The 27,285-nt window shown below is 48.7% G+C and overlaps 1 protein-coding gene across 2 annotated transcripts in view; it reads right to left on the bottom strand.

Annotated features, from left to right (window-relative positions):
• The window catches only part of Tcerg1l (transcription elongation regulator 1 like), a 202,346-nt gene that overhangs the window by 27,355 nt on the left and 147,706 nt on the right, over positions 1-27,285 (bottom strand). For both annotated transcript variants that reach the window (XM_012951464.2, XM_045136690.1), the window contains exons 7-8: positions 19,259-19,413; positions 6,207-6,276 (exon numbers count right to left, since the gene is read on the bottom strand). In XM_012951464.2, coding sequence (XP_012806918.2) covers positions 6,207-6,276; positions 19,259-19,413 — 225 coding nt within the window. The remainder of the gene's footprint in view (positions 1-6,206; positions 6,277-19,258; positions 19,414-27,285) is intronic.

Below are 27,285 nucleotides of genomic sequence, written 5' to 3'. Positions count from 1 at the left end.
AGCTGGAGGCAGGCTGAGGCCCACACACAAGCACGAGCAAGCTCACACACCATGATGAATGAAACCCCATGCTTAGGGACAGCCTGGTCTCTCCATGAGCCTCTCATGAGATCCAGAGCTGAGGAAGGGGTCTTCCAGGAGGACCCCAGGGGAAGCAGGAGATGAAGGGTTGGGTGGCAGAGCTATGAACACTTCCTTTCAGGGTAAAATATGCACTGAAGAGAAACTGTATATTCAATCTAAATTGGACAGAGGTACAAGGGGCAGGGAAAGGAGGGCCTGCAAACAGAATGCTTACAGCAAAGAGGACAGAGCTCCAACCGTTTTGTAAACACTGAGCAGAACTGGTGCAGTTGTGTGTCCCAGCAACGGAACATGGCACAGTGGCCCACAAAGGCCCACCGAGAATCTTGTGCAAGGCTGAACCACGTGAACATGAGGTAAGGTGTTAAAAGGAGCAGGATAGATGCTATGACAGCACATGGCAGAGTAGAATAAATGAGGAAAAAAGACGATTGGACAAAATGTTATTTCAAAAAATAGAAACAAAGGGGAAGTGATTAGAAAAGAAAACTTAAGTAGAAGGAACAGGTGTGAAGAAATACCGCAATAATGTCCTATCAGTCCTAGGAGATAAGAAAGAAAAGAACACAGCGTCAAGGAAGAGGAAGAAGAGCCAGTGAACATATCACTTGCCCTGTCGTGGCTGGGACAGACCAACGACAAGAAACAGAAGCAGCACAGGGAAGGAAAGGGCTTATGTCCAGCTTACACCATCAAAGGAACGTCTATCATGGTGGGGATGGGCAGTAGGAGCTGGAAGCTGGTGCCATAACCCAAGGCCCAAGGTGACACACTTTCTCCAGCAAGGAGCTCCTTCCTAAAGGCTCCATGGCCCTCACTAATAGTGTCACTGTGAGCCCATGTATTTTTACACTTACATCACCACAGTAGGCTTGTCACTTCCAATGAGGAGATGCTCAGTGATGATACAGTCCAGAACTAAACATGTCAGCCTCCGTTTTGGAAACACACATACACAGCTCACCTGTGACAGTTAGGCAGCAATCACTAACATGGAACATTTTTTTTAGTATCACATTTTAAAGGCTGAACTATTTCAGCTATGTTAAAATCCAGATCTGTGTGTGATGTGACTGCCAGGATGATGTGGCGTAGACCCAGACAGTGACACCACACATGGTAGCAAAGCCCTTCTGTTTAGGAACACGGAGGTCAGGGATAAGAGGAAGGATGTGGAGAAGTCTGTGAGCCAAACAACACCAAGAAGAAATGCCCAGAGGAGGCGCTGCTTGAGCCTCATGGGACGGCTCAGAGAAACACAATTAATGAGAAAATAAAAGTCAAGGAAACTTGAACTTATATGTTTTGGAAAGATATTTGATATAGTTAAGGAGTAATTATTGTTTTCTTTTTTTATTGATTTTTTAATCAGAAGTTATACTTTTTAATATTTTAATTATTCATTGGACAGAAAAAGAGAGAGAATGGGTGCACCAGGGACTCCAGCCACTACAACGTAACTCCAGACACATGTGCCACCTTGTGCATCTGGCTTATGTGGGTACTGGAGAATTGAACCTGGGTTCTTAGGCTTTGCAGGTGGATCCCTGGAATGTGTCAAGCAGACAATATAGACTAATTGCTGAGCTTCAGGCCAATAAGAGCCCTTGTCTCAAAAAGGGGACAGGGTTCCTGAGGACAGCACCTGGGGTGGTTCTCCAGGCTCCACATCACACATAGACATGTGCTTATGCCCCCCCCCCCCCATAAGCAAAAGTGAGTGAAGTAGAAGGCAGGCCAGAAAGGCAAACATGACAAGAGATGAAGAACACCTGGAGGTCCAGTGCCCTAGACCCATCCCACCAATCTACATCACCCTCCCAGCAGTGCCTCACACCCATCCCACCAATCACCCCGATTAATGCTCCCCATTTCAGAAATACATATTTCATCATCATTTTTGCAAAGAAAACAAATTCTAGGGGCTATTCATGTTTGAGCTTAAAAAGACAAATGGAAATCTCATGACAATCTGCCTCTGCACAATCTTCCCATAGACAGATGTTGGTGAAGAGATGAAGGGCCCTGTGTGCCATTCCCTAGGGACACCCAGCACAGACTCAATACAGCTTATAAAGCTACAGGTTTCTACATAGAGCTAATTGGTCACCTGAAAGAATGAATTAAGTACAAATAACTGCTTAGCAATAAGTGTAGGTGAATGGCTTGTTTATCACTATTAATTTCTAAGTCCACAGTGATGCAACATACTTCCTTGCCTGCCAAGGCCCCTGGAGAACCAGAGAAGACTCACTCTGATGTTGAAACTGTGGTCTGTGGTTCAGAGAAGTCTGTGCTTATCCAGGGACAGATTAAAGGTGTGATTTTTCCAGCAGTCTTAATTGGAGTCAATTAAAGCATTGTCTTACAGAATTTGAAAACAGTGCCCATTCTCTCCACAGCTGATTATTTTGGGATTATAAAATCCCTGGGGCAGGAGGGGGAGGGGCTCAGTTTGCACTCTGATGATCACAGCTTCCTGCTGAACAAGCTTACTCTCCGTTCCTCCCCTTTACTCAGGTGATGGCACCCTCTGGCTGTGCAGGGGCTGTCTCCTGTCCCTCCCCCAGCTGACTGCATCCAGGGCTGGGTTGATTTCATGACAGTCTCAGGTGACAAGCCTCCAGACTTAGCTTTGTCATTCCAAGAAGGAGCAGAAGTTATCAGCATCACTAGTGTTTGCCTGTTACATGATGTTATTTTTCTTTTGTTCTGGAAGGACCCACCCTAACCTTGGTCACACCCAGTTGGGGCACAGAGTCCCAGGTGAACAGATCATGAACACACACCTCCTAGGAGGGTGTCTCAAGATGGTGAGGGTGGGGGGTCTCATGGGAACTCCCTCCTCACGTACTCCAAAATCCCTTTATGTTCCACCTTAGACCACAGGATATACTGTGGGCATCTTGGTTTGTGCAGCCATAGAAGAGGATTTGGGACAATGACAACAAGTCAATTTTTCTCATTCTAGCCACTTGCATCTACAGGAAGTGCTGAGCAGGAACTCCAGAAAGTACCTGTATTGGTCACTTTCATTGTTACTGGGACAAAACACCTAACACAAACAACTTAAAGAAGAAACAGTTGATTTGGGCTCATGGTTTGAGAGCACAGACCACCATCGCATGGCAGGCACAGTGGTGGGGGCACAGGTGGCTGGTCACATCGCATCAGCAGTCAGGAAGCAGAGAGGAGAGTGATGATGTTTCACCTTCTTTCTCTCTTTTATTCAGTCTGGGATGCTAGCCCTTGGAAAGGTGCCATACATACCCAGGGTATGCCTTGATGTACCACTTAGACTGCTCTGGTAAGACCCTCAGAGGTGTGTCTCCTAGGTGATTCTAAACCACAGCAAGATAACAGTGAAGGTTGATCATCACCTGCCCTACTTGACCTTCCAGTTCTATGGCAGAAGGTGATCTTGATACATCCAAAGCCATTAGTTTCATCCCCAGAATTTATAAGCTACTATCCTAAACCATATCCTAGGCCAAGGGATTTCCTATTCCTCCTAGAAGCAATCTATACCAACTGTCATGGAAACATAAATGTTTGCAAAGCTATTTCGCCAATGGTAACTGAACTCATAACACAGTATTTTTCCTCTGCAATATGTTGGCAGACCATCACCTCAGCTCAAATCTCCTATCACAACTGGCAAAATATAGCTGCTCATGAAGGGCCAGAAAACATGCATGCTCACAGCAACTTCTTCCCTAAAATGTTTTGGCCTGCTTTCATTCTGGCTTTTATGCCACATGACATTTTTTTTTGAGGAGTCCCTAAAATAATTTAATTTGAATTTGAAATAAAGTCCCACTTCTCTAAAATAGCACACTCAAAAAAGCAAGTCCAAAATACAAGAATACTTATTCCTCAGAAACTAGAAGCTGGCAGGACCTTCAGACACTGCACAAACAGAAGACAGGCAGTAATTAATCAATTTTCTGGTCTCGGGGAAGATGGATGGGCTCCTGTCGTGAGCACATTCTAATAAACAGTAAATAGCATGCTTTCAGAAATGACACTCACCAGGTAGTTTAAAATACTTGGAAATTTTGAAAGCTTGTCACCATGACATATTTCTCCTACAAGGAAATTTTAGGAAAAGTATCATTTATGCCTATGATATTTGCACAATCAATTTAATTCCACCTGTGAATGAATGCTCCAAATACGTATCAGCTGAGCCAGGGCTTACTCTCTAGTTTCTCACACATCAGCGCGGCGGCCGTCACTCATTGCACGAGGTGCTTTGTGTTGAGAGTAATTTTTATTATTAATAATAAAAGGGCAGGTCAAATTGGAATGACTTTGGGAGGCTCTGTGAAAGCCTGTTGCCTGATATACACATTAAATTCTACATCAAATACATACAGTAGTTAGAAATGTGAGATGTCCTTGGCTTATGAGGACAGAATTCCCCAGGTGGGGTCAACATGCTGAGTACAGTTGTTCCAACCAGTCTGGGCCATGAGTGCTGAGCCACATGATGCAGAGGGACACTACAGAAAAATGTGCTTTGAGAAAACTGCACGAGGCTGAGGCTGCAGGCAGAAGAGGCCAGGCTTTTGCACACACCAAACAGGCTCTCTGGATGTGGACGCCTGCCACTGCCGAAACTGGGGCAGCTCCTCTAGAAACATCTGTGCTTGTTTCAAAGTTAGTTTTCAATTCTGGAAGTCATTCAGATGATTAAAACCCAAATTAATGTTTTGCTGTTGTTTAAATGCCAACTGCTCAGAATCTGAGGCTAGTCCTTTGGGACACTGAGTGAGGTAGGAGACACTCTGGCTGCTTTGGTGCAAGCCACCCTTTCCTTCTACACAGCCCGAACACATCAAGCTACCATGGCTATATTTCTACTCCTTTACACAACAGGGAGCTCCCCTTGCTTTCCTTTCTCAGTGCATGTGTGCACAGACCAGCAGGGCCCACCCAGCTGATGCCCGTGGGCATGGGTGTGGGTGTAGAAGCCAAGCTTCTCTTCCACCTGTGGCCCACCAAAGACCCTGGATGCCATCTCCTCTTCTCACAAAAGCCCTCACAGGGGCCTTCTCAGGAGAATCCCAAGGGGCATCCCAAGACCATATACAGCCCTGGTCACTAATGCCAGTGCAGCAGGAGCTGAAAAACAATGTGCAGCCTTCCCCTAAATCACTCTGCAACATTCCATGGCTTTCTGCTCAGCCCTGACCTCATTTAAGTCTCACTGCCACCTAACTGAAAGAAACCATCAGAAGGAAGAGTCCACCCTGAGCCACAGCCTCCAGAACTCACTCGCCAAGCACTGAGTCTCCACAGTCCTTTCATCTGCTAGAACATCTTAGGGTGAAGAGACATGGATGTGAAAACAGAAACTGGTGCTGAGACAGGATTTCCTTTTTTCTTTCCCCTGCATTATGTCAAGCGTCTATTACTTCTGTAAGGCAACTTTTTTCAAAAACAGAATGCTTGCACTGCCAACAGGCTTGCCTGGTACTTGCCCAGGACTGCACATGTCTGGGAGAGGCTGCTCCAGGAGCCCGGTGTACAAGTGGATACACCTTGTCCTGGGTCCAGGCAGGTTCCAAGAGGACATCTATCCATGTTTTAGCTTCTAAGATCAGGACACACCCCTTTCTGATTGACCCTCGCCCTCCTCTGCCAAAGTTGTCCAGCAGCCATGTCCTTCCTCCACTGGACCTGTTGTGAGGTCTTAGGCCCCTCTGTTCCTCTGTATATGAAGCTCAGTCTACAAGAACAGCCTTGTGAGAAGTGAATACCAAGAAGGACAACCATCCTCAGCCAGAAAGAAAGGACAGATTCCCCACCCTGTACTTCCTGCCGCCACATCCCAAATGCAGCCTCCTACTTACCTTGGCTGCCCTGAGCAGTAGGCCACCCTGGCCACTCTTCCAGGACTCTGACCATGTTTCACCTGTGGGATTGGAGGTTCAACCCTGTCCCCAGTGCTTAGGTGCCCAGAGCAGATGTTGAGAAAGAACCCATGCCCTTATCGCTGCTGTCTGGTGGAGGAAGTAGTTCTTTGATCAAAGTAAATATGGTCCAGTTGAGTTACTACCACACCATCTAAGCATTTATTAAGGAAAGATGCGCCAGGAGAGGACACTGTTGCCTACCTGTTTCTCTTGGTCTTCAAGCTTTGATCTTCACTGCCGTCTTCTGAACTGGATCCATCACTGCTGTCGGCTGAAAGAGAAAAGAGATTAATACACCCAAGTCTCAGAGCTCAGCACTCTGGAGACAGTGGGCAGCTCTGGTATCACATGGCCCCTCTGGAAAATAGAAAGTAGATTCATGTGATAACTGGATCCTGTCCCTGGAGCCTGAATTGGTGCATAGCCCTTGTGTCCCAGAAGAAAAGAACCTGACCGTTGATCCAGCCTGTCATTTAGAGGCAGCCAGGTCTTCAAAGTGGAGGAGTTAGTAAAGCAAATGCCAACCCCTGTCCTGCCATTAGAAGCAGCCCTCTCTCCCACACTGGCCTGAGCCCTCTCACTGCTGCATCTCTGCCTCAATGGTCCTGCTGCAGAAGTGATGACTCGCAGCTTCTGGTGTCCATGGTCTTCCCTCTGCCCACTGCAAAAGTGACAGGTCCTTCCTGTACACCACACAAGTTTCATCTGACTCTTTCCCAAAGCCAGACTGTTAGGAGAATTCATCGCTATTTCCACCATGAAGGGAGCAGCCATGGGAATGTTTTGTGAGCTGATAGAAGCATTAGAGCTGCCTCACAGTTTCCTGTCTGTCTCTAAAAGAGAAGGAACAAGGAGGAGAAGGTTCTAGAGCCTCATGAGTTCTGACTAATGTATGAAGCATGACCCCAGAACCCTGAGCCACCTACCCTTCCGTGTCTGTGGCCTCCAAAGCCATCTCCTCCTTCAGCTCATCATAGGGCTGAGGTGAGATGGGAAGAACTTGTCCATGGGTCCTCATTCTGCCATCTGAGCCCCACCCACCACAGCTACTGTGCCTTGCCTGCCTCTTCCTTCCTGAGAGGCTCAGAACCCCATTTATGACAGGGTGACAACTCAAAAGCTGCACAGGCTCCCATGTCTGCTCTTCCAGTCTCTTTCTCCCTCTTTCTTCCTCCTCCTTCCCCTTCCCTCCCTCCCACTTTCCCTTTCTTTCTTCTTTCCTACCTTTTTTGACAGGGTCTTGTGTAGCCAAGGATGCTTTGAATTCTGACTCTCCATCTCTTGAATATTCCTTTTAAAAGCCCTATACTTTTTAGGAGACCTGTTTGAAATCCTAGGCAAGCCTTGGTTACCAGTTCTCAATGTACTCAAAGTTACATTCTCAGCGTGAGGTGTTCCCCTGTTCATGTAATGAGAGTGGCAAATTCTGGAAACTTCCATGGTGTCCAGACATGACACCAGAAACCTAGTTGACGCCAGAAACCTAGTCCCTAAAATAAACAAACAAAAAAAAAAAACTGCTAATTTTGACTTAGTCATACTAAAAGAAATATTGGGAGTGGGAACCTGGTTCTGCAAGTAAGAATGCCTGCTGATTAAGAAGGAGGATTAGAGTTTGATCGCTAGCACCCACACCTCTAGCTCAAATGTGGAGGTGGGCAGAGATAAGAGGATCTCTGGGACTGCTGGTCAATGGCGAGCACCGGGTTCAGGGAGGGATTCTGTCTCAAAGAGCTAGGGTGGGAGAGTGATCGAGAAGGATAGCCAACACCCTCCTCTGGGACTTTGCAAGTGTTTTCATGATGCACATGTACCTACACAAGAACCACACACATATACACCACATGCTCCACAAACACACACACCACAAAAGGAAATAAATAACTGACAAGAACTTTGAGGGCTAGGGCAATGGCTTAGTGCTGCAGGTGGACAGAGTGGCACGAACAACTGAACTTCCTCTGCAGCAGCAAGAAAGCCCAATGTGGCCCTGCTTCCTCTTTGCAAACAAATAAATAACTAACAATGTTTAAAATATATATAAAGAAACAAAACTTTGGGGCATCAAAAACTCTACCAATGGAGTGAAAACGACTCATCTGAGGGGGAGAATAGCAAAAATCATGTACCTTATAGAGGACTAACATTCAGGTTTCTCTACCATTCACCACAGTGCGTGACAACCCAGTTAGCAATTGAGCAAGAACTTGAATAGACATTTCTCCAAAACGAATGTATAATGGCCAAGAAGCACATGAAAAGATGCTCAACTTTATTATTCCTTAAAGAAATGCAAACCAAGTTCATAATTCACTCAACTTCACATCCACAGAGGCGTGTGCAAACAAGCTCATCACAGTGACAGGACAGAACAGAAGGCGACAAACATCAGCAGAGACGCCGGGAAGGCGGCGGCTGTGGCCTGGCAGTGGGGACGCAAGGCAGGGAAGGCACTGGGCAAAGCAAGCTGGCTATTGTTCAAAATGCTGAGAGTTGCTGTGTAGGCCAGCAATTTCATTTATTTTCATTTTACTTTATTTTTTTGTTTTCAAGGTAGGGTCTCACAGCCCTGGCTGCCCTAGAATTCACTATATCATCCCAGCCTGGCCTGTAACACACAGTGACCCTCCTACCTCTGCCTCCAAGTGCTGGGATTAAAGGCAGATGTGTCTGTCCAGAGATGAGAGGTGATGGGACGTTCCTAGGAGTGAAGGGGAGGATGGCATAGGAGTCACTGCTGAGTCCGTATGGAGGTTCCATTTGGGGAGATGAGAAAGCACTAGGCGTAGACAGGTAGAAGTGGTTCTAGAACTCTGTGAGTGTGCTTAATGCCACTGACTTGTACATTCAAAACGTGGCTAAGTGGTAGGCTTCATGTTATATATGTGTTACCACAGTAAGAAAAAAATCAAGAGCAAATTATTTTATAGAAAAACTATGAACAACTAGGAAAATCTATTGGGAGGATATTGGAGACTAAACACAATAGGTTAATTTACAGGAATCTATATAACTCAGTAAGAAAAAAGAATGCTGAGGTAATAGCAAGAATATTAAACAAACGATGAAAATGGCTCCACCCCACTTAAAATTGAAGAGATACCAACTGAAACAAAGGCTTGTTTTTAAAATTAAGTCTTGGTGATCTGCAGAACTGATGCTCAGTATGTCAGAGGGGTGGGAACTGACTGAACCCTGAAGAGGAAGATGTCACAGTATTAGTCAGAAATGTAATACTCATGTGCCTCTCAGTTTCAATAATGCTGAATTACACAATAGTGGTACTTGTGAAAAAGGATATATAAATTTATATAAGCATACATATATAGTTTATGATGTTTATTAGCCAGCATAAGTCCCCTGCCTCTCGGAGCTCATGTGTTCCATGTTGAGTATGATCATTGGTATCCTGAAGCAGCTGTGAGGACTCTCACAAGCATGGCTGGATTCACAGTCCCTCCTGGAGGAGAGAGCTCTAGTAGGCTCTTGAAACTCACTAGACTCAGAAAGACAGGCCCTTGAGACTATGCTAGACGTAAAGAATGGACCACAATGGGATTCTGTTGGAGGAGCCATGTGAGAGTTGCCTAGAGGACAGCCAGTGGGCATAGCTGCCTTTGACTTGTATATTGCTTCACTAAAGTGGATTTAGAGTCCTGTCTTTTGTCTGTTGGTGCTGTCTCTGTCTGGAGCAAATAGATGTTTCTTTACATCTGTTCAGGACAAGGCACAATACACAGGTCAACCATTTATAAGTTGTATTTGTATTCTGTTTAACATCTGTGTGAATGGAAAAATAGGAATGACAAGTCACACAGACATTCCTCTTGGGACACCTTGGCTTCTTAAGAGATATAGAAGAGTAATTCTGTCCCAAGACTGGATTCCCTGGTAGCAAAGAGGATGAGATAGAGAAGAGCTATTCTGCTCAGACAACAGGCCCAGGGAGTATCCTCAGGATAAGCCTTGGCTGGTCAATCTGCTGGTGGAACATGGTGGATCAGAACAAGATGTTAAGCAGAAGTATTCCCCATCAGAGTGGCAGGGCATTCTGCTCAGGGTCCTTGGCAATAATAGTCATAATTGGGTGGTACTGCTGCTAGAAGACGTGGGTGGAGAACTAGCCTGCAGCAGGGACAGAGGTCAGGGAAAAGGACCTGGTCACATTGAGTCCACTGCACAATGACTGTCTACATGCCCACCAAAGCTCCAGCTGGACACCTGCCTTCTCTATTTTAAGGCACATTTGAGTATTGGGACCAACGCAACAAGCAAGAAGTCCATTCTAAGAAAGAGCCCTGGCCCAGCAGATACTGATGTTGCAGGCTGCCTTCCTAGGATGTAGGCTCCATGCTTTGTTTTGCTAGCCTAGGTTCTGTACATTTGGGTACTACAGTAATTACCTTCTTATTGTTAGAATGAAGCACCTTACCATGAATAGTTGATGAGAGGTAAAGATTTACTTTGGCTTGGCTTGCACTTTCAAGGGTGTATCAATCACCATGACAGGGGAAGTGTGGTACAAAGAAGGAAGCTAGCTCACATGGTCACCTTTCAGTGAGAAGGAAGCAGAAAGATTGAGCTAGATAGCACCATGATACCAACTCCTCAAACCATGGTTGCACTTCATGATCCTATTTCCTGTATTTCCAAAACCAGTTCCAAGTAAAGACACTGCCAAATTTATTAGCTCTTGGGGTACAAAGTTGGACATTGAGGAGCAGGAAAATATTTCATCACTCTTCCCTTAGGCCCCTTCCTTTCAAAACAAATTGCACTCTTACTAGCTTGATCTTTCAAGGGTTTAGAGCTTGCCCTCAGGGAACCCTTCCTATAGCCCAGTGCAGGGAAATTGTCTTATCTTAATGATGGCAATATCTTTAAAATTATTGCTTAAACAGTCTCAAGTGAGTCCCCTCTTCCTCCTGTGCAGGACTTTATATTTTTTATGTCCTACCTCTAGTCTGCATTTCCTTTTCCAAAGGATGCTGCCCATATCAAAACTCCAATGTAGATGCCAGCATTCCAGATTCTCTGTTGCTTAGCCTAGCACTGAGCAGGTGGGTCTCCCAAATTGGCCTACTTTTGTCTCAGGGCCTGCAGCATGCCCTGTGCTTGACCTCATTCTCTGTCCACTGTTCACAGCTCTGTCTCAGAAAGGACTCTGAAGACTGGCCTGAGTGATTGTCGTGCCTAGCTTCCACCATTCTTACTCCTTTCTATAAAATTGGCACATCATTTCCTGCCTCACCCGTGATTACCATTGGAGGCCATGCCAAGTGTCACAGCCTGGTTAAACAGTCCCTAAATGATTTACAGGAGAGCCAAGCCCCTCCCTCTCACCTCTGTCTCTTTCTTTATCTACATTGAAAGTGGGTGGGCCTTTGGTTCTAGGAAACTGTAACAGAGTCCTAGAGGTTCAGGAAAGTCCTTGAACTCTAAACTTTAGGTCCATGTCGGCTTAATTTTTTAAAATTATTTATCTATTTTATTTATTTGAGAGAGAGAGAAAGAGGCAGATAGAGGGAATGGACATACCTGGGCCTTCAGCCATTTTAAACAAACTCCCAACACATGTGCCACATGTGGATTCTGGGGAATTAAACCTGGGTCCTTTGGCTTTGTAGGCAAGTGCCTTAACCACTAAGCAATCCCTCCAGCCCCCATGTCTACTTTTAATAAAAGAACTGAATAAAATAAGACTGAGAGGATAATTATTGAATTATTACATTTATTTAGTGAAGTACAGAACCAAGGAAAAACATTCTCGTGGATTGAGAGTCCACATGGAGGGCCTGGAAAAACTACGAAAAGGACAGAGCAGAAAGTTCAAAGAGCTCCTGCCATGTGGGAAGCTCATGTGCAGAGCAAGGGCTGGCGGCTTCCCCTGGGCTCCACCAAGCTCGGTCTGGGCTGAGCTGAAGGGAAATTCACCATCAGCTGAAGGTTGCCAAATGGTCAGACAGCTCAAAGACCTTGTTCTCCCTTCAGAAACATATTTACAGTCTTAAGATTGTGGACCCTACCTTCTGGATCAGCTTACCTGAGGGACAGTTGATTGGTTTGGGCTAGGAGCTGGTTCAGGAAGAGGCTAGCCATGATTCTAAGTTCTCAGGGGCTGAGCTTTGACCGACCAAGATGTTAGAGTTAGATTTAAATCCTAGTGAGAGGGGAGTAGAGTTAGGGTGACTGGATCTCTGAAGATAAAGATTAAAAAGAAGGGTTTGTACTTGCTAGAAATCAAAGATGATCTGACTTCTTATCTCTTGCCTAACTTCCTAGACCTGTTTTTCCACAAACAACCAGAACCTATCCAGGGAGGGAGGTCTTTCATAGGATTTAAACATTGTGGTTGGTCAAGTTCAGGTCATGGAACTTGGTATCAGGGCTAGCCTCTTCCTGAGACAGCCCCTAGCCCTAACCAACCAGCTGTCACTCTGGTTTACATGAGTAGTAAAACAGCCCACCACTGTAAGGTTACAAACACCTTTGCAAGGGGAGAGCAGGCTCTCTGACCACTTGGAAACTTGCAACGGTCGGTGAGTTTTTCTTTCAGCTGGGCCTGGGCCTTGCCCTAGGCCCAGTCTGGTTAAGCCGAGGGGAGGGTCCCCCAGCCCTTATTCTTCACATATGTTCTTTCTTCCCTCCAGCTTCCCCCATTGCATGAGCTCCTTGGACTTTCTTTTTTTCTCTTGTCTTTCTGTGTTTTTTCCCAGGTCCTCCATGCAGGTGTCTTTCCTTGCTTCTGTACTTCCCTCAAGAAATATAATAAATTACAATAATTATCCTTCTCAGTCTTCTTTTTATTCAATTCTTTGACCAAAATTAGAAATAAAACTAGGGCTTTGGGTTCAAGGACATTCCTTGACCCTAACACCCATTACACTAGGAGAGACCTCCCCTCACAGGAGGTGCTCAGGTTGTTTGTAGAAAAACTAATCTAGGTAAAAGATAAGAAGTCAGAACATAAGAATGTCAGAGTTACATGTTGGGTCATGATTTGCAGAGACATTTATCATACTAATAACTGGGGGCTAACTCCACAATGCACGACCCATTTTCATTAACAAGGAGGGTCTAATGGGAGGGAGTAGATCACAGATGAGCCTAAATAATGGTACCAAACTGCCTGTATTCACTGAAATGAAAACTAACAAATTAAATTAAAAAAAAAAAAAAGAAGAAGAAGTCAGAACATGCTTTGATTTCTAGCAAAGATAGTCCCCAAAATAATCCTGATTCTTTACTTTCAGGGGCCCAGTCACCCTAACTGTTTAAAAGAGCTACTTGACTCCCTCTTAAGCCCACCTTGATTAGACTACACAGTCCCTCTTGTGTGACAGTCAGGGGCTGAAGTTACATAGGGTGACAGAGCCTCTTCCTTCCATGGATCAGGGGAATTAGCAGGAACATGGGATTAGCCCCCTCTGCCCATCAGCCTCTCTGCTAAAGGCAGAGGCCAAGTGCAGCAGCCAGGCAGGTGTTTTGAGAGCATCCGAACATCTCCCCCAGTGCCAGACCTTCTGGTTTAATCCTTCCCTGGAAGGAAGCACCTGAAAAAGTCTACAGGTGTTAAACTAGCACCTGTACCCTGTGTCCTGCTGAAGTCCATGTGGGAGTCTAGAGAGGGACCACTGCCCTCTTCACTCAACTATCTGTTGTCACACCCAGACACTGACCAGGGTGGTATTGGAATGGACCTCAGGAAACAAGACCTCTGGCACCCACCTACATGCAAAATGCAGGCAGAGACCCTGGAGGATACAGGAGGTGCTCCATAGAGATCACGACTCCCCTCTGAAGACCTGGTCCTTCCCACAGAGCTGTGCAGATCGAGTCAGTGTGGGCAGAGCCTCCCCTATCGACCTTTGTCACCTTGGACTAATGGAGTACCTACTTAGATTTGTGAATGTTCCAGCATTTGACTCTCAGTGGCCACCTGGTCTCTTTGTGATTTGGAGACCTGGTACATACTGTCTTCACAACATAATAGCTGGGAAAGTGACCCATTCTCTAGTCACAGCTGTGTTTACCCATAGGATAATTTTATACCCTACTTAGTGAAATGAATGCCATTATGAATACACATTTGTCCTGAATATAAATGGCTAAAATGTTTGCAGAGCAATTGAAACTGAGTGAGCCTAGTCATCTCTGTCATCATCGGGGGACCAGGGTGTATTGGCCAAGGCTGCTAACCCATGGGATGTTTGGCCAGGCTGCTCCTCCTCAGATCCGGGTCATAGCCACCAGCCTGCAAACCCTCATTTCCCACTTGACAGGCATGGGTTGTTTGGGTGAGTGGATTCAACCGTGATCTATAATCCTAGGAAGCAGAATTATACCTTCAAACCATGTCCCCACCTGTGGTACTTTGAATGTATGTCTTCCAATAGGCTCATCATGCGATTTTATTGAAAAGCTTGTCTCCAGCCATCTGGATAGGGGAGGTGTCACTAGGGGAAGATCCTAGAGTCTATCCCCAAGGTGTCACTGGGAGCGGATCTGAATTTCAAACTAAGGTATGCAGAGTGAGCTCTGAGGGCTCCTGCTGCTGCAGGGTCCTACATGCTTGTTAGAGGCTGTGCCTCTTCTTGGCTCTGTGAAATGGCGGCAGCATCTTTTGCCACTAATGGAACTTCTACTGGATCCATAAGCTTCAAATAAATCCCTTCCTCCAATTAACTCTGTCTGGTTCGATGTTCTTCCCAGCAGTGTGAAACTGACTATGACCAAAATTTGTATTAAGAGTGGGATCACTGCTCAGATGAATCTTACCATGTGAATTTTGATCTTTTGGAACTTGTATGCTGGAGGAATGGGACACAACTTGGTACTTAAAACTGAAGCCTGGGGGACGTTTGAAGTTGGACTGCATACAATTTACAATGTGAGATGATTATGAGTCTATTGGGAGCCAGGCATAGAATGTATAGAATGTGGTAGTTTGATGTATGTTGCCCAATAAACTCAGATGCTTTTTATTAAAAAAAAAAAAAAAAAAAAAAAAAAAAGCTTTTCTCCAGCCTGGCTAGAAGAGGTGTATCTGGAGCAGGTCCTGGGATCCAGCCTTAAGGTATTGCTAGGGCCATATCTGAATTCAAAATTAAGGTATGCAGAGCGTGTTGTGGCAATCCTGTTGCTGCACATTCCTGCATGGTTGTGTCTTTCTGTTTGGATCTGCCAAAGGGGAAACAGCTTCTTTCACCATCCACGTAACTTTTCCTGGATCTGAAAACTTTAAATAAATCCTTTCCTCCCATAAACTGTGTCTAGCTGCAAAGTTCTTCCCCACAGCATGGAGCTCACTAAGGCACCATACTATTCTGGCACTTGGGAATATATTAGGTCACTTGCAGAGGGGCCTCAAGGCTGTTGTGTAGCTCATTTTCAGATGGAAAGCTGTCCTGGCTTGCCCTCAGTGCCTAAGGAAGGAGGAGGGTAGAAGACACCTCTCTGCTACTTTGAAGGTGAAGGAAGGAGCCACAACCAAGGAGATCAGAGGGCCACCGGGGTTGGAATGGCAATAAAAGGATTCTCCTCAGAGTCTCAGAAAGGGCACTGCCCTGCTAACATCTGGGAAACTCTTGGAATTCTGCTCCCCAGAACTGAAAGCCAGTACTTTGTCTTATTGTGGTACAACTTGTTTAGTTGGTTTGGTATTGAAGTAATTTGTACCCAATACCCATTTGGCCCACCTGCAGGGCCATGGAGGATTACATGGATTCACGTGTGGGAGCTCTTTGCTGCCTGATTCCCTCCAACTTCTTAACAAAGAGGATGTCCACTACTTTGGGTTCCATCCAGCCACTGGGAGGCACTGGGAAGAGACAATAGCCAGAGGAAAGGGAGTGTACTGCACTCATTGTCTGTCCCTCCCTGGTCCCCTCTCCTCCACCTAAGAAAAAGAGCCCAGTTGTTGAGTATCTAGTTGCATCACTTTTCCCACTGCAGATATGGGCTGCACCTCTGCGGATACAGCAAGTAGGCTGCAAGGAGATGAAGCTGCAGGAAGAGTACTACTCACCCACATGAAGCAAGCACATCACTGCTACACATAAACACAAAGAAAGGATTTCACTTCTGATAAGCTCAAGGAAGGCTGAGACTCACGGGAAGACAAAGCAAGTGTCCTCTGCAGAGATAGTAACATCCCCAGAAACATCAAGACATGTGACAGATGGGCGTGGGGTGGACTCTGGTCCTCTTCATTTCACATTAGTTCAATATGCACTTGTTCTCAACTCACATCAGAGCCAGAGAGCATAAGAAACCTGGATGCTTTGCACAGAAATTGGAAAATAATTCAGGTCTTCACTCACACCCTCAGCAATGCTGCGAGAGTGAGAAGGTGTACTTTTTCATTACCTGCAGAGCAAGAGGCAATGGCTGAACATTTGGTGCTATGTCCTAAAAACTGCCTGTGCCCTCACTCCTTTGGCTTGTAACATACACGCCCACATGCACACAACACACACTCTGTCTCTCTCTTTCTGAGATATATATACACTCAATCACATTTACATACTTAAAAGCATGTACCCTCACACTTATACCACATTTAGTCATATTCTCACCCCCATATATACTCACTCATACAAATACCACTCTTCCACATAGGCAAATTCACGCCACTCATGACACACACACACACATACACACATACACATGGCCTGATGACAGTTAGATTTGACTGCCATTGTATAAAATTCTTTCATTTCATTTGCCTCTTGGAAAATAGTGAGATTAAGTGAGTGCTTAATTGTTCTATTTCAGATTATAAGTCAGCATCAGTGCACTCAGTCCTGTAGTGGGTCACAGCTGAACAGGATGGGAAAGCAACTTCCCCAACTGGGGCCACCACCAGCCAGTTAATGAGGCCAAGTGATTTGTGAGTTGCCATGAATGACCAGATGGGGAAAATGCCACTAGCTGCTGAGGACTAGAGGCCATCAGCTCTGCCCCATGTCATTAATTATTCCTACAGAAACACCTTCTGCCCTGTTTGGTGGATCTCAGAATTAGCAGTTCTGCTCTTGAAGAGCAAGGCTACTTGGCAAGAAAAATTCAATGTGGAGGTCATTTGCATATCTGAAAGAATCATATTGAAAATCCTACCGGAATATGACCACCTTGTTCCACCTTTTATAAGAGAAGATAAATGTAAAGTGGTCTTGTAATTATATGCATTTTAACATTACATACCTATCTCCCTCCAGTACTCACTCCCACAGGGCTGTGACATGAAACATTAAGTTACAAGCTTTCCTGGTTGTCTTTGTTGGGCTTGACACTTGGCTCCTCTGCATTTGTACATAAGAAGTGAGATCTGAGATCGCAGATGACTATGGGGCTATGGGGACACCTCCCCATCTCTTCAGACCTAGTCTGACTTGGTCCAAAGGTCAGAAATAGGAGAACAACTGTGCAGTTGATTCTTAACAATTTTATTTCTTGCTAATTCTTATCTATTCTTTGGGAAAATGGAATAGCATGCAATTAACTAGAAGAACATGAATTTTAAAACAGGATTTAGTAGTCTGCCATTATCATTTGTCTCTTACCGAGCAAATAAAGTATTCTTATCCTAACTTGTGCTTAATTCTTTAGTTGGGCTTGAAGATCTCCTGGTCTTCCTACACTGTACCAATTATCTTGCCTGTGAACCACAAGAGAGACTGTCCTATTCAGTGGTTTTTAAAAACATCATCACTGATATAAATATTGCTTTTTGTATCAGAGACCATTTGATCAAAGAAAGGAGTGCACTCACCAGGCCTGCCCTTACCCTCCCTGCACACAGTGAGCCATGCGTCTAGGATAGAACCCACTTTCCCAAGTGTTCTTCTTAAGTGAAATGAACACACTACATTGTCATCTCTTGCTCTTAAAAGGCTAACACCCAGGTCCCAAGAGTGCCCATTTCCATGTCTCTTAGTGCTGTTGCGAATGCTAACAGCTTTAATAATGCTGCTTTCTAGATGGCTAGATCACCCTGTGTCAGCCTATATGATGTGAAATCAAAAGTATCATTGCCAGCACCATAAAATAACCCATACAATTTAGACAAAGACTCTCTTAGAGATGTCAAGACCCCCTGTCCACCATCCTGTCCTTTCAGCGTCATCTCTGCTCTCAAGGACAGACAAGCCAGCTCTAGCAATACAGACCAGTCACTCCATGACTTGGAAGACTGGGGCAGGAAAATGAAAAGTGCAAGCCCTGTATGGGCTGTAGAATGAGTTCTCAGCCAACCTAGACAACTTACCAACACCCTGTCTTCTGAATATCAAAATTTTAACACAGGGCTGAAGGAACAGGTTAGAGGTAGATAACTTGACTAGCATGTGTGAAGCCCTAGGTTCGAGTCCCAGTACCAATTTAAAAAAAAAGGTGCAGACAGCTTGCACACACATCTCTGGAATAATGCTATTTTTTTTAATTCATTTATTTGAGAGCGACAGACACAGAGAGAAAGACAGATAGAGGGAGAGAGAGAGAATGGGTGCGCCAGGGCTTCCAGCCTCTGCAAACGAACTCCAGATGCGTGCGCCCCCTTGTGCATCTGGCTAACATGGGACCTGGGGAACCGAGCCTCGAACCGGGCTCCTTAGGCTTCACAGGCAAGCGCTTAACCGCTAAGCCATTTCTCCAGCCCGGAATAATGCTATATTAATCCACATGCTTGAGTAGCAAGTCTTTTCCATACTATAACTCATAAAAAATGTATGGGGTCTACTGGGAAAGGAGCCTCTTGGAAAATGCTGAATGGCGTTCACTGACTCATGCTGACACCGACTTACCAGGCTGGTCAGAAGTGGCAGCCTCCCTGACAGCAGCCCCTCCTCCAAGTGCGCTTCCATTCATACAACAGCAATGGACCTCTGGGACCCGGGTGCTTAGTGAGCTGTGAGTATCCACTCACACTGGCACAATTGTGAGTTTCAAAGGCTAGCTAGTGGCCACCAGGACAGGAAGGTGTGAATGTGCAATAAGCAACCTCTCTGCATTAGCGACCTAACAGGCTTTAACGAGGATGGAGCCCCACTGCTTATAAGGGTCTATATTTAAGCAGAATCTTAATTACTGACCCTATGGCTGAATGTGACTCCTTTATAACTAAGTCCCATCAGAACCGGGAAAAGCATGCTGTCACTCCCTGACCCTCAGAAACAGACTAACTACCCAGACAGCAATGCAGTGCCGCCCCCGCCCCCATCCCCCCCAGTCCCCTACCCTGCCGCCTTAGTTACTTGCTGAGGCCTCCAGTTTGCGCTTGTGGGGTGGGTCCTCAATGATCCTGTTGATGTCCCCACGGTTCTTCAGGTCCACTGGCTTCTCCCACACGGACAGCTGCATGGTGGGGTTGAAGAAGAAAACCCGGTCGTCGCCCGTCCAGACCACACACCTGTTAGAAATGAAAACCTGCCTCAGTCTGTCCGCCTCAGAGACACTTGTCCTCACACCCCTCACTAGCCATGCTCTTCAGGAATGAACTTTGCATTCCTTGAAGATCATTTATGCAAAGAACTTTAATCAAAGATAGCAGAGCCTGCCTTTGGGGTGCCTTACTCTCCTCCTCACACCATAGCTCATTTGATTATTTAGTGGCAATTCCCATTTCCTTTAACCAAAAAGCATGACAAAGTTCAGAGAAGCCAAGAAGCTTCACAAGGACACACAAGGCCACAGATATTTCCAGCACAGAACTAGGCCTTGTCTTGGTTTGATGACTTTCCAGTTCAGACTCAGAACACTTGTGTCCCCAGCTCCGGGAATGGAGTAATTTGGAAACAATTTCTGTATCTCTTTGGGATTCCCCTGCACAGTCCAGAAGGGATGCAGCTGATTCCTGATTCCAGCTCATTTTCACAACTGCAAAGAATTTAGTCTAACCCTTTCACAGATGGAACTCTCAAGTATGAACGAGCGAGATATGGACAGAGGGGAGAGACTGGTAGGTGCCATACTTCCAGCCTTGAAGGTGGAGGGAAGGAACCAGATGGCCTCCAGAAGCTGGAAGAGACAAGGTGTGGTCTGCCTCTGGAGCCTTAGGAAGGAGCCAGCCTCACCAGCAGCTAATTTCAGCCCCATGAGACCCACTCTTAAAGACAGGCCACCTGTCCCTGTCTTAGGATGCTTTAGTTCAGACCCTGGCATCTGTGGTCTGGATCTAGAATGGAGTAACTTGGACAGTGGTTGGACATAGTAATTACTTTCCTCTTCGCTGTGACAAAATACCTGACAAGTAGCAGGTTAAGAGAGGAAGGGTTTATGTTGACTAACAGTTTGAGGGTACAGTCTGTCTTGGTGTGGTGCCAAGAACAAGAAGCAGCTGGTAGTGTTGTGTTCATAGTCAGAAAACAGAGACGAAGGTGGATGCTCCTAGAGCTTGGCCTTTTTCTTCAATCCAAGACCTCAGCCCATGAATTAGCACTGCTCACAGCTAGGGAAGGATCTTTCCACCTCAATTAACCTCCTTAAGAAATCCCTCATGGGTTTTATCTCAAGAGGTTTTTTCCTAGGTGATTCTAGAACCAATCAAGTCGACAACTGAGATTAGCTCTCACGCTTGGTAAGTCTTCCATGACCACCATGGACTACCAAGGCCCATCGCTCATTTCTCTTCAACAGTGAAAACACTACTTTTCTCTAGCAACTGCTAATGACTTGTGACTTACACTACTATCAGCAGTGAGTTGGTGAGGATGCCCATGCTGTGCCAGCATTCAACACACAGCACTCCAAGCCCCGAGCCATGTGCCCAGTATGTGCTCAGTACATCTGCCATGGGAGCCTGGTCATTGGCCCTGTGACTTGCCCATTGGTGAGCCTGCACTCCAACCCTGGGCTTGAATGGAGACCATGGGAAGATACTTCTCTATCATCTTTGTAGGTAGGGAGTGTGGTGAAGAACTGCTTTATTATGACTGCACAGAATAGTACAGGAATGGAAGCAGGCCAAAAACCAACAAGGCCCTGCCTTCCCACTGTTTGGGCCTGCAGTGGGTGTTAACTGAGTCAGGATCTCTGCTGAGCGGCCAGCTCCTTCTCTGCTCGCAGGAGCACAGAGGGAGGCTGTGTCCTTGCATGTTGCAGAAGCCAAGGCATGGGAACTCTGACTGCAAGACTGCGGATTCTGACTCCATGCCATGCATCACACACAGTCCAGCTGAACCACAGACTGTCCAACGGAGTAGCTAGCAGGGAGCACAAACCCCTAACAGAGCTGGTAGTAGGGGCTCCCCCAAAGGCTGGGCACCTGGCTAAACAGAGCTTGCTGTTGGTGTCCACAAAGCCCAATATGGCCAGGGCTCTTTGGGACCTGAGGGCAGTGGTCAGGCTTCTTGCTGAGTCAGGCTTGGATGCAGGAGATGGAAGCTAGACCTGCACTAGCTGGGCCAAGAAAAGTGGTCTCAGAGTGACACTCCCAGCAGGCACTGGTCTGTTTGTAAGCCGTGCTTGGATTACCTTCTTCAAGATGCTTGACTGAACCTGCATGAGAGGAAAAAGCTGTAGAAAACCCTAATTCTCTGTATCCTTGTGTCTATGAAAGATAAGAGCCACTGTACATGGGAGATCAGACAGATCCTCTGGTCTTGCCATAGCAGACAAGCCAGTTAGGCACCACTGTCTTGAATGACTGATGGGGTTCCACTGTCCCCACTGCCCTGACTGACTGAGGGGGTTCCACTGTCTCCACTGCCCTGACTGAATGATGGGGGTTCCACTGTCACCACTGTCCTGACTGACTGATGGGGTTCCACTGTCCCCACTGCCCTGATTGAATGATGGGGTTCTACTGTCCCCACTGTCCTGATTGACTGATGGGGTTCCACTGTCACCACTGCCCTGACTGAATGATGGGGTTCCACTGTCCCCACTGTCCTGATTGACTGATGGGGTTCCACTGTCTCCACTGCCCTGACTGACTGACGGGGTTCAACTGTCCCCACTGTCCTGACTGACTGATGGGGTTCCATTGTCCCCACTGTCCTGAATGAATGATGGGGCTCCACTGTCACCACTGCCCTGACTGAATGATGGGGTTCCACTGTCCCCACTGTCTTGACTGACTGACGGGGTCCCACTGTCACCACTGTCCTGACTGACTGACGGGGTTCAACTGTCCCCACTGTCCTGACTGACTGATGGGGTTCCACTGTCCCCACTGTCCTGAATGAATGATGGGGCTCCACTGTCACCACTGTCCTGACTGACTGATGGGGTTCCACTGTCCCCACTGTCATGACTGACTGATGGGGTTCAACTGTCCCCACTGCCCTGATTGACTGATGGGGTTCCACTGTCCCCACTGCCCTGACTGACTGACGGGGTTCCACTGTCCCCACTGCCCTGACTGACTGATGGGGTTCCACTGTCCCCACTGCCCTGACTGACTGATGGGGTTCCACTGTCCCCACTGCCCTGACTGACTGACGGGGTTCCACTGTCACCACTGCCCTGACTGACTGATGGGGATCCACTGTCCCCACTGTCCTGACTGACTGATGGGGTTCCACTGTCCCCACTGCCCTGACTGACTGATGGGGATCCACTGTCCCCACTGTCCTGACTGACTGATGGGGATCCACTGTCCCCACTGCCCTGACTGACTGACGGGGATCCACTGTCCCCACTGCCCTGACTGACTGATGGGGATCCACTGTCCCCACTGTCCTGACTGACTGATGGGGATCCACTGTCCCCACTGCCCTGACTGACTGACGGGGTTCCACTGTGCCCACTGCCCTGACTGACTGATGGGGATCCACTGTCCCCACTGTCCTGACTGTCTGACGGGGATCCACTGTCCCCACTGTCCAGACTGACTGACAGGGTTCCACTGTGCCCACTGCCCTGACTGAATGACGGGGTTCCACTGTGCCCACTGCCCTGACTGACTGATGGGGTTCCACTGTCCCCACTGCCCTGACTGACTGATGGGGATCCACTGTCCCCACTGCCCTGACTGACTGATGGGGTTCCACTGTCCCCACTGCCCTGACTGACTGATGGGGTTCCACTGTCCCCACTGCCCTGACTGACTGACGGGGATCCACTGTCCCCACTGCCCTGACTGACTGACAGGGTTCCACTGTCCCCACTGCCCTGATTGACTGATGGGGTCCCACTGTCCCCACTGCCCTGACTGACTGATGGGGGTTCCACTGTCCCCACTGTCCTGACTGACTGATGGGGTTCCACTGTCCCCACTGCCCTGACTGACTGATGGGGGTTCCACTGTCCCCACTGTCCTGACTGACTGACGGGGTTCCACTGTCCCCACTGCCCTGACTGACTGATGGGGTTCCACTGTCCCCACTGCCCTGACTGACTGATGGGGTTCCACTGTCCCCACTGTCCTGACTGACTGATGGGGTTCCACTGTCCCCACTGCCCTGACTGACTGATGGGGTTCCACTGTCCCCACTGCCCTGACTGACTGACGGGGTTCCACTGTCCCCACTGCCCTGACTGACTGATGGGGTTCCACTGTCACCACTGTCCTGATTGACTGATGGGGGTTCCACTGTCCCCACTGCCCTGACTGAATGATGGGGTTCCACTGTCACCACTGCCCTGACTGACTGACAGGGTTCCACTGTCCCCACTGCCCTGACTGACTGATGGGGTCCCACTGTCACCACTGTCCTGACTGACTGACGGGGTTCCACTGTCCCCACTGCCCTGACTGACTGATGGGGTTCCACTGTCCCCACTGTCCTGACTGAGTGATGGGGTTCCACTGTCACCACTGCCCTGACTGACTGATGGGGTCCCACTGTCCCCACTGCCCTGACTGACTGATGGAGGTTCCACACTCCCCACTGTCCTGACTGAATGACGGGGTTCCACTGTCCCCACTGCCCTGACTGACTGATGGGGTTCCACTGTCCCCACTGCCCTGACTGACTGACGGGGGTTCCACTGTCCCCACCACTCTCCTGACTGACTGACGGGGTTCCACTGTCACCACTGCCCTGACTGACTGATGGGGTTCCACTGTCCCCACTGCCCTGATTGAATGACGGGGTTCCACTGTCCCCACTGTCCTGACTGACTGATGGGGTTCCCCCGTCTCCACTGCCCTGACTGCCTGATTGGGTTCCACTGTCGCCACTGCCCTGACTGACTGACGGCGTTCCACTGTCCCCACTGCCCTGACTGAATGACGGGGTTCCACTGTCCCCACTGTCCTGACTGACTGACGGGGTTCTACTGTCCCCACTGCCCTGACTGAATGACGGGGTTCCACTGTCCCCACTGCCCTGATTGACTGACGGGGTTCCACTGTCCCCACTGCCCTGACTGACTGACAGGGCTTCCACTGTCCCCACTGCCCTGACTGACTGACAGGGCTTCCACTGTCCCCACTGTCCTGACTGACTGACAGGGCTTCCACTGTCCCCATTGTCCTGACTGACTGACAGGGCTTCCACTGTCCCCATTGTCCTGACTGACTGATGGGGTTCCACTGTCCCCACTGCCCTGACTGAATGACGGGGTTCCACTGTCCCCACTGCCCTGACTGAATGACGGGGTTCCACTGTCCCCACTGCCCTGATTGACTGACAGGGCTTCCACTGTCCCCACTGCCCTGACTGACTGACAGGGCTTCCACTGTCCCCACTGTCCTGACTGACTGACAGGGCTTCCACTGTCCCCATTGTCCTGACTGACTGATGGGGTTCCACTGTCCCCACTTTCCTGACTGACTGATGGGGTTCCATTGTCCCCACTGTCCTGACTGACTGATGGGGTTCTACTGTCCCCACTGTCCTGACTGACTGACAGGGCTTCCACTGTCCCCACTGTCCTGACTGACTGACTGACGGGGTTCCACTGTCACCACATCCCAACCCCACAGTCCTCCCTCCCAGAGGTGAGGCGCCAACTCTCCTCTCTAGTCAATGCAGGAAGCAGCCCTGCTTACAGTGTGAGCTTTCCTCCTCTGACTTGCAATGTCTAGGGGAATGGATCCATGATTAGGGCTTCATGGTCCTCTCTCATAGAAGGCTAGGGACTCACCCCTTGATCCTCAAGTCTAACTTCTAGTCTCTTTTACCCTTAACTTTTCAACTTGGTGTCAGGACTTTAGTCATGCACACTGCTGGGCTCCCTATGCAGAGATCCACTTCACATGTCAGGGATTCCCAGGAGTGTTGAGTATTCTGAGCTGGACTCCTGCAGCCCCTGGCTGTCTGAGGAGGGTAAAAAGGCAGTTGACAGTCCAGAACACAGCCAGTCTCCACAGACACCACCTGCCCTCCTGAGCCTCTTCCCTTTTCCGCCTTTCCCCTTCTGCTCCCTTAAGTATCTTGTCGGTGTTCATACACAGCCATGCACCCCAGGAAGCTCTACAGTAGCTGGGGAACATTACCATCATCCAAAAACTTGTCCATGAGTTTCCAAACCCTAGTAGGGTGGGGAAAAATGAGACGTGCTCACTGAGAAGTGTCCATTCAACTATGATCTCCTGATGTGAGAAGGTGCCACAATCTGGAGGCCTGGAGAAGGGGGCTCCTGAGGGTCAGAGAGGAGGAGGATGCTGAGGAGGAGGGACAAGGATGTGGGGGGAGGAAAGAGGATGTTGAGGGGAAGGGGAGGAGACTCATGAAGGGAGGAAAGAGAAGAGGATGCTGAGGGGAGGAGAAGGGGATACAGAGGAGAGGAGAAGAGGAGGCTGAGGGGAGAAGAAGAGGAGGCTGAGGGGAGGAGAAGAGGATGCTGAGGGGAGGAGAAGAGGAGGCTGAGGGGAGAGAAGAGGAGGCTGAGGGGAGGAGAAGAGGACGCTGAGGGGAGGAGAAGAGGACGCTGAGGGGAGGAGAAGAGGAGGCTGAGGGGAGGAGAAGAGGACGCTGAGGGGAGGAGAAGAGGAGGCTGAGGGGAGGAGAAGAGGAGGCTGAGGGGAGGAGAAGAGGAGGCTGAGGGGAGAGAAGAGGACGCTGAGGGGAGGAGAAGAGGAGGCTGAGGGGAGGAGAAGAGGACGCTGAGGGGAGGAGAAGAGGAGGCTGAGGGGAGGAGAAGAGGAGGCTGAGGGGAGGAGAAGAGGAGGCTGAGGGGAGAGAAGAGGACGCTGAGGGGAGGAGAAGAGGAGGCTGAGGGGAGGAGAAGAGGAGGCTGAGGGGAGAGAAGAGGAGGCTGAGGGGAGGAGAAGAGGAGGCTGAGGGGAGAGAAGAGGATGCTGAGGGGAGGAGAAGAGGAGGCTGAGGGGAGGAGAAGAGGAGGCTGAGGGGAGGAGAAGAGGAGGCTGAGGGGAGAGAAGAGGACGCTGAGGGGAGGAGAAGAGGAGGCTGAGGGGAGAGAAGAGGACGCTGAGGGGAGGAGAAGAGGAGGCTGAGGGGAGGAGAAGAGGACGCTGAGGGGAGGAGAAGAGGAGGCTGAGGGGAGGAGAAGAGGAGGCTGAGGGGAGGAGAAGAGGAGGCTGAGGGGAGAGAAGAGGACGCTGAGGGGAGGAGAAGAGGAGGCTGAGGGGAGGAGAAGAGGACGCTGAGGGGAGGAGAAGAGGAGGCTGAGGGGAGGAGAAGAGGAGGCTGAGGGGAGAGAAGAGGAGGCTGAGGGGAGGAGAAGAGGAGGCTGAGGGGAGAGAAGAGGACGCTGAGGGGAGGAGAAGAGGAGGCTGAGGGGAGGAGAAGAGGACGCTGAGGGGAGGAGAAGAGGAGGCTGAGGGGAGGAGAAGAGGAGGCTGAGGGGAGGAGAAGAGGAGGCTGAGGGGAGAGAAGAGGACGCTGAGGGGAGGAGAAGAGGAGGCTGAGGGGAGGAGAAGAGGACGCTGAGGGGAGGAGAAGAGGAGGCTGAGGGGAGAGAAGAGGACGCTGAGGGGAGGAGAAGAGGAGGCTGAGGGGAGGAGAAGGGGATACAGAAGAGAGGAGAAGAGGAGGCTGAGGGGAGGAGAAGAGGACGCTGAGGGGAGGAGAAGAGGAGGCTGAGGGGAGGAGAAGAGGAGGCTGAGGGGAGAGAAGAGGACGCTGAGGGGAGGAGAAGAGGAGGCTGAGGGGAGGAGAAGAGGACACTGAGGGGAGGAGAAGAGGAGGCTGAGGGGAGAGAAGAGGACGCTGAGGGGAGGAGAAGAGGAGGCTGAGGGGAGGAGAAGAGGACGCTGAGGGGAGGAGAAGAGGAGGCTGAGGGGAGGAGAAGAGGAGGCTGAGGGGAGGAGAAGAGGATGCTGAGGGGAGGCAGAGGAGGACGCTTAGGATAGAGCGAGAGTGGCCAGAAAAAACTCTGGGTCATCTCTGCTCCAATTCCAGCCCTCAGAACCAGAAAGCAAGGGCAGAGG

Source organism: Jaculus jaculus, chromosome 1 (assembly GCF_020740685.1).
Source record: "Jaculus jaculus isolate mJacJac1 chromosome 1, mJacJac1.mat.Y.cur, whole genome shotgun sequence".
Lineage (NCBI taxonomy): Eukaryota > Metazoa > Chordata > Mammalia > Rodentia > Dipodidae > Jaculus > Jaculus jaculus.
Note: the sequence above shows the minus strand (reverse complement) of the source record. Positions and strands in the feature narration are given on the sequence as shown.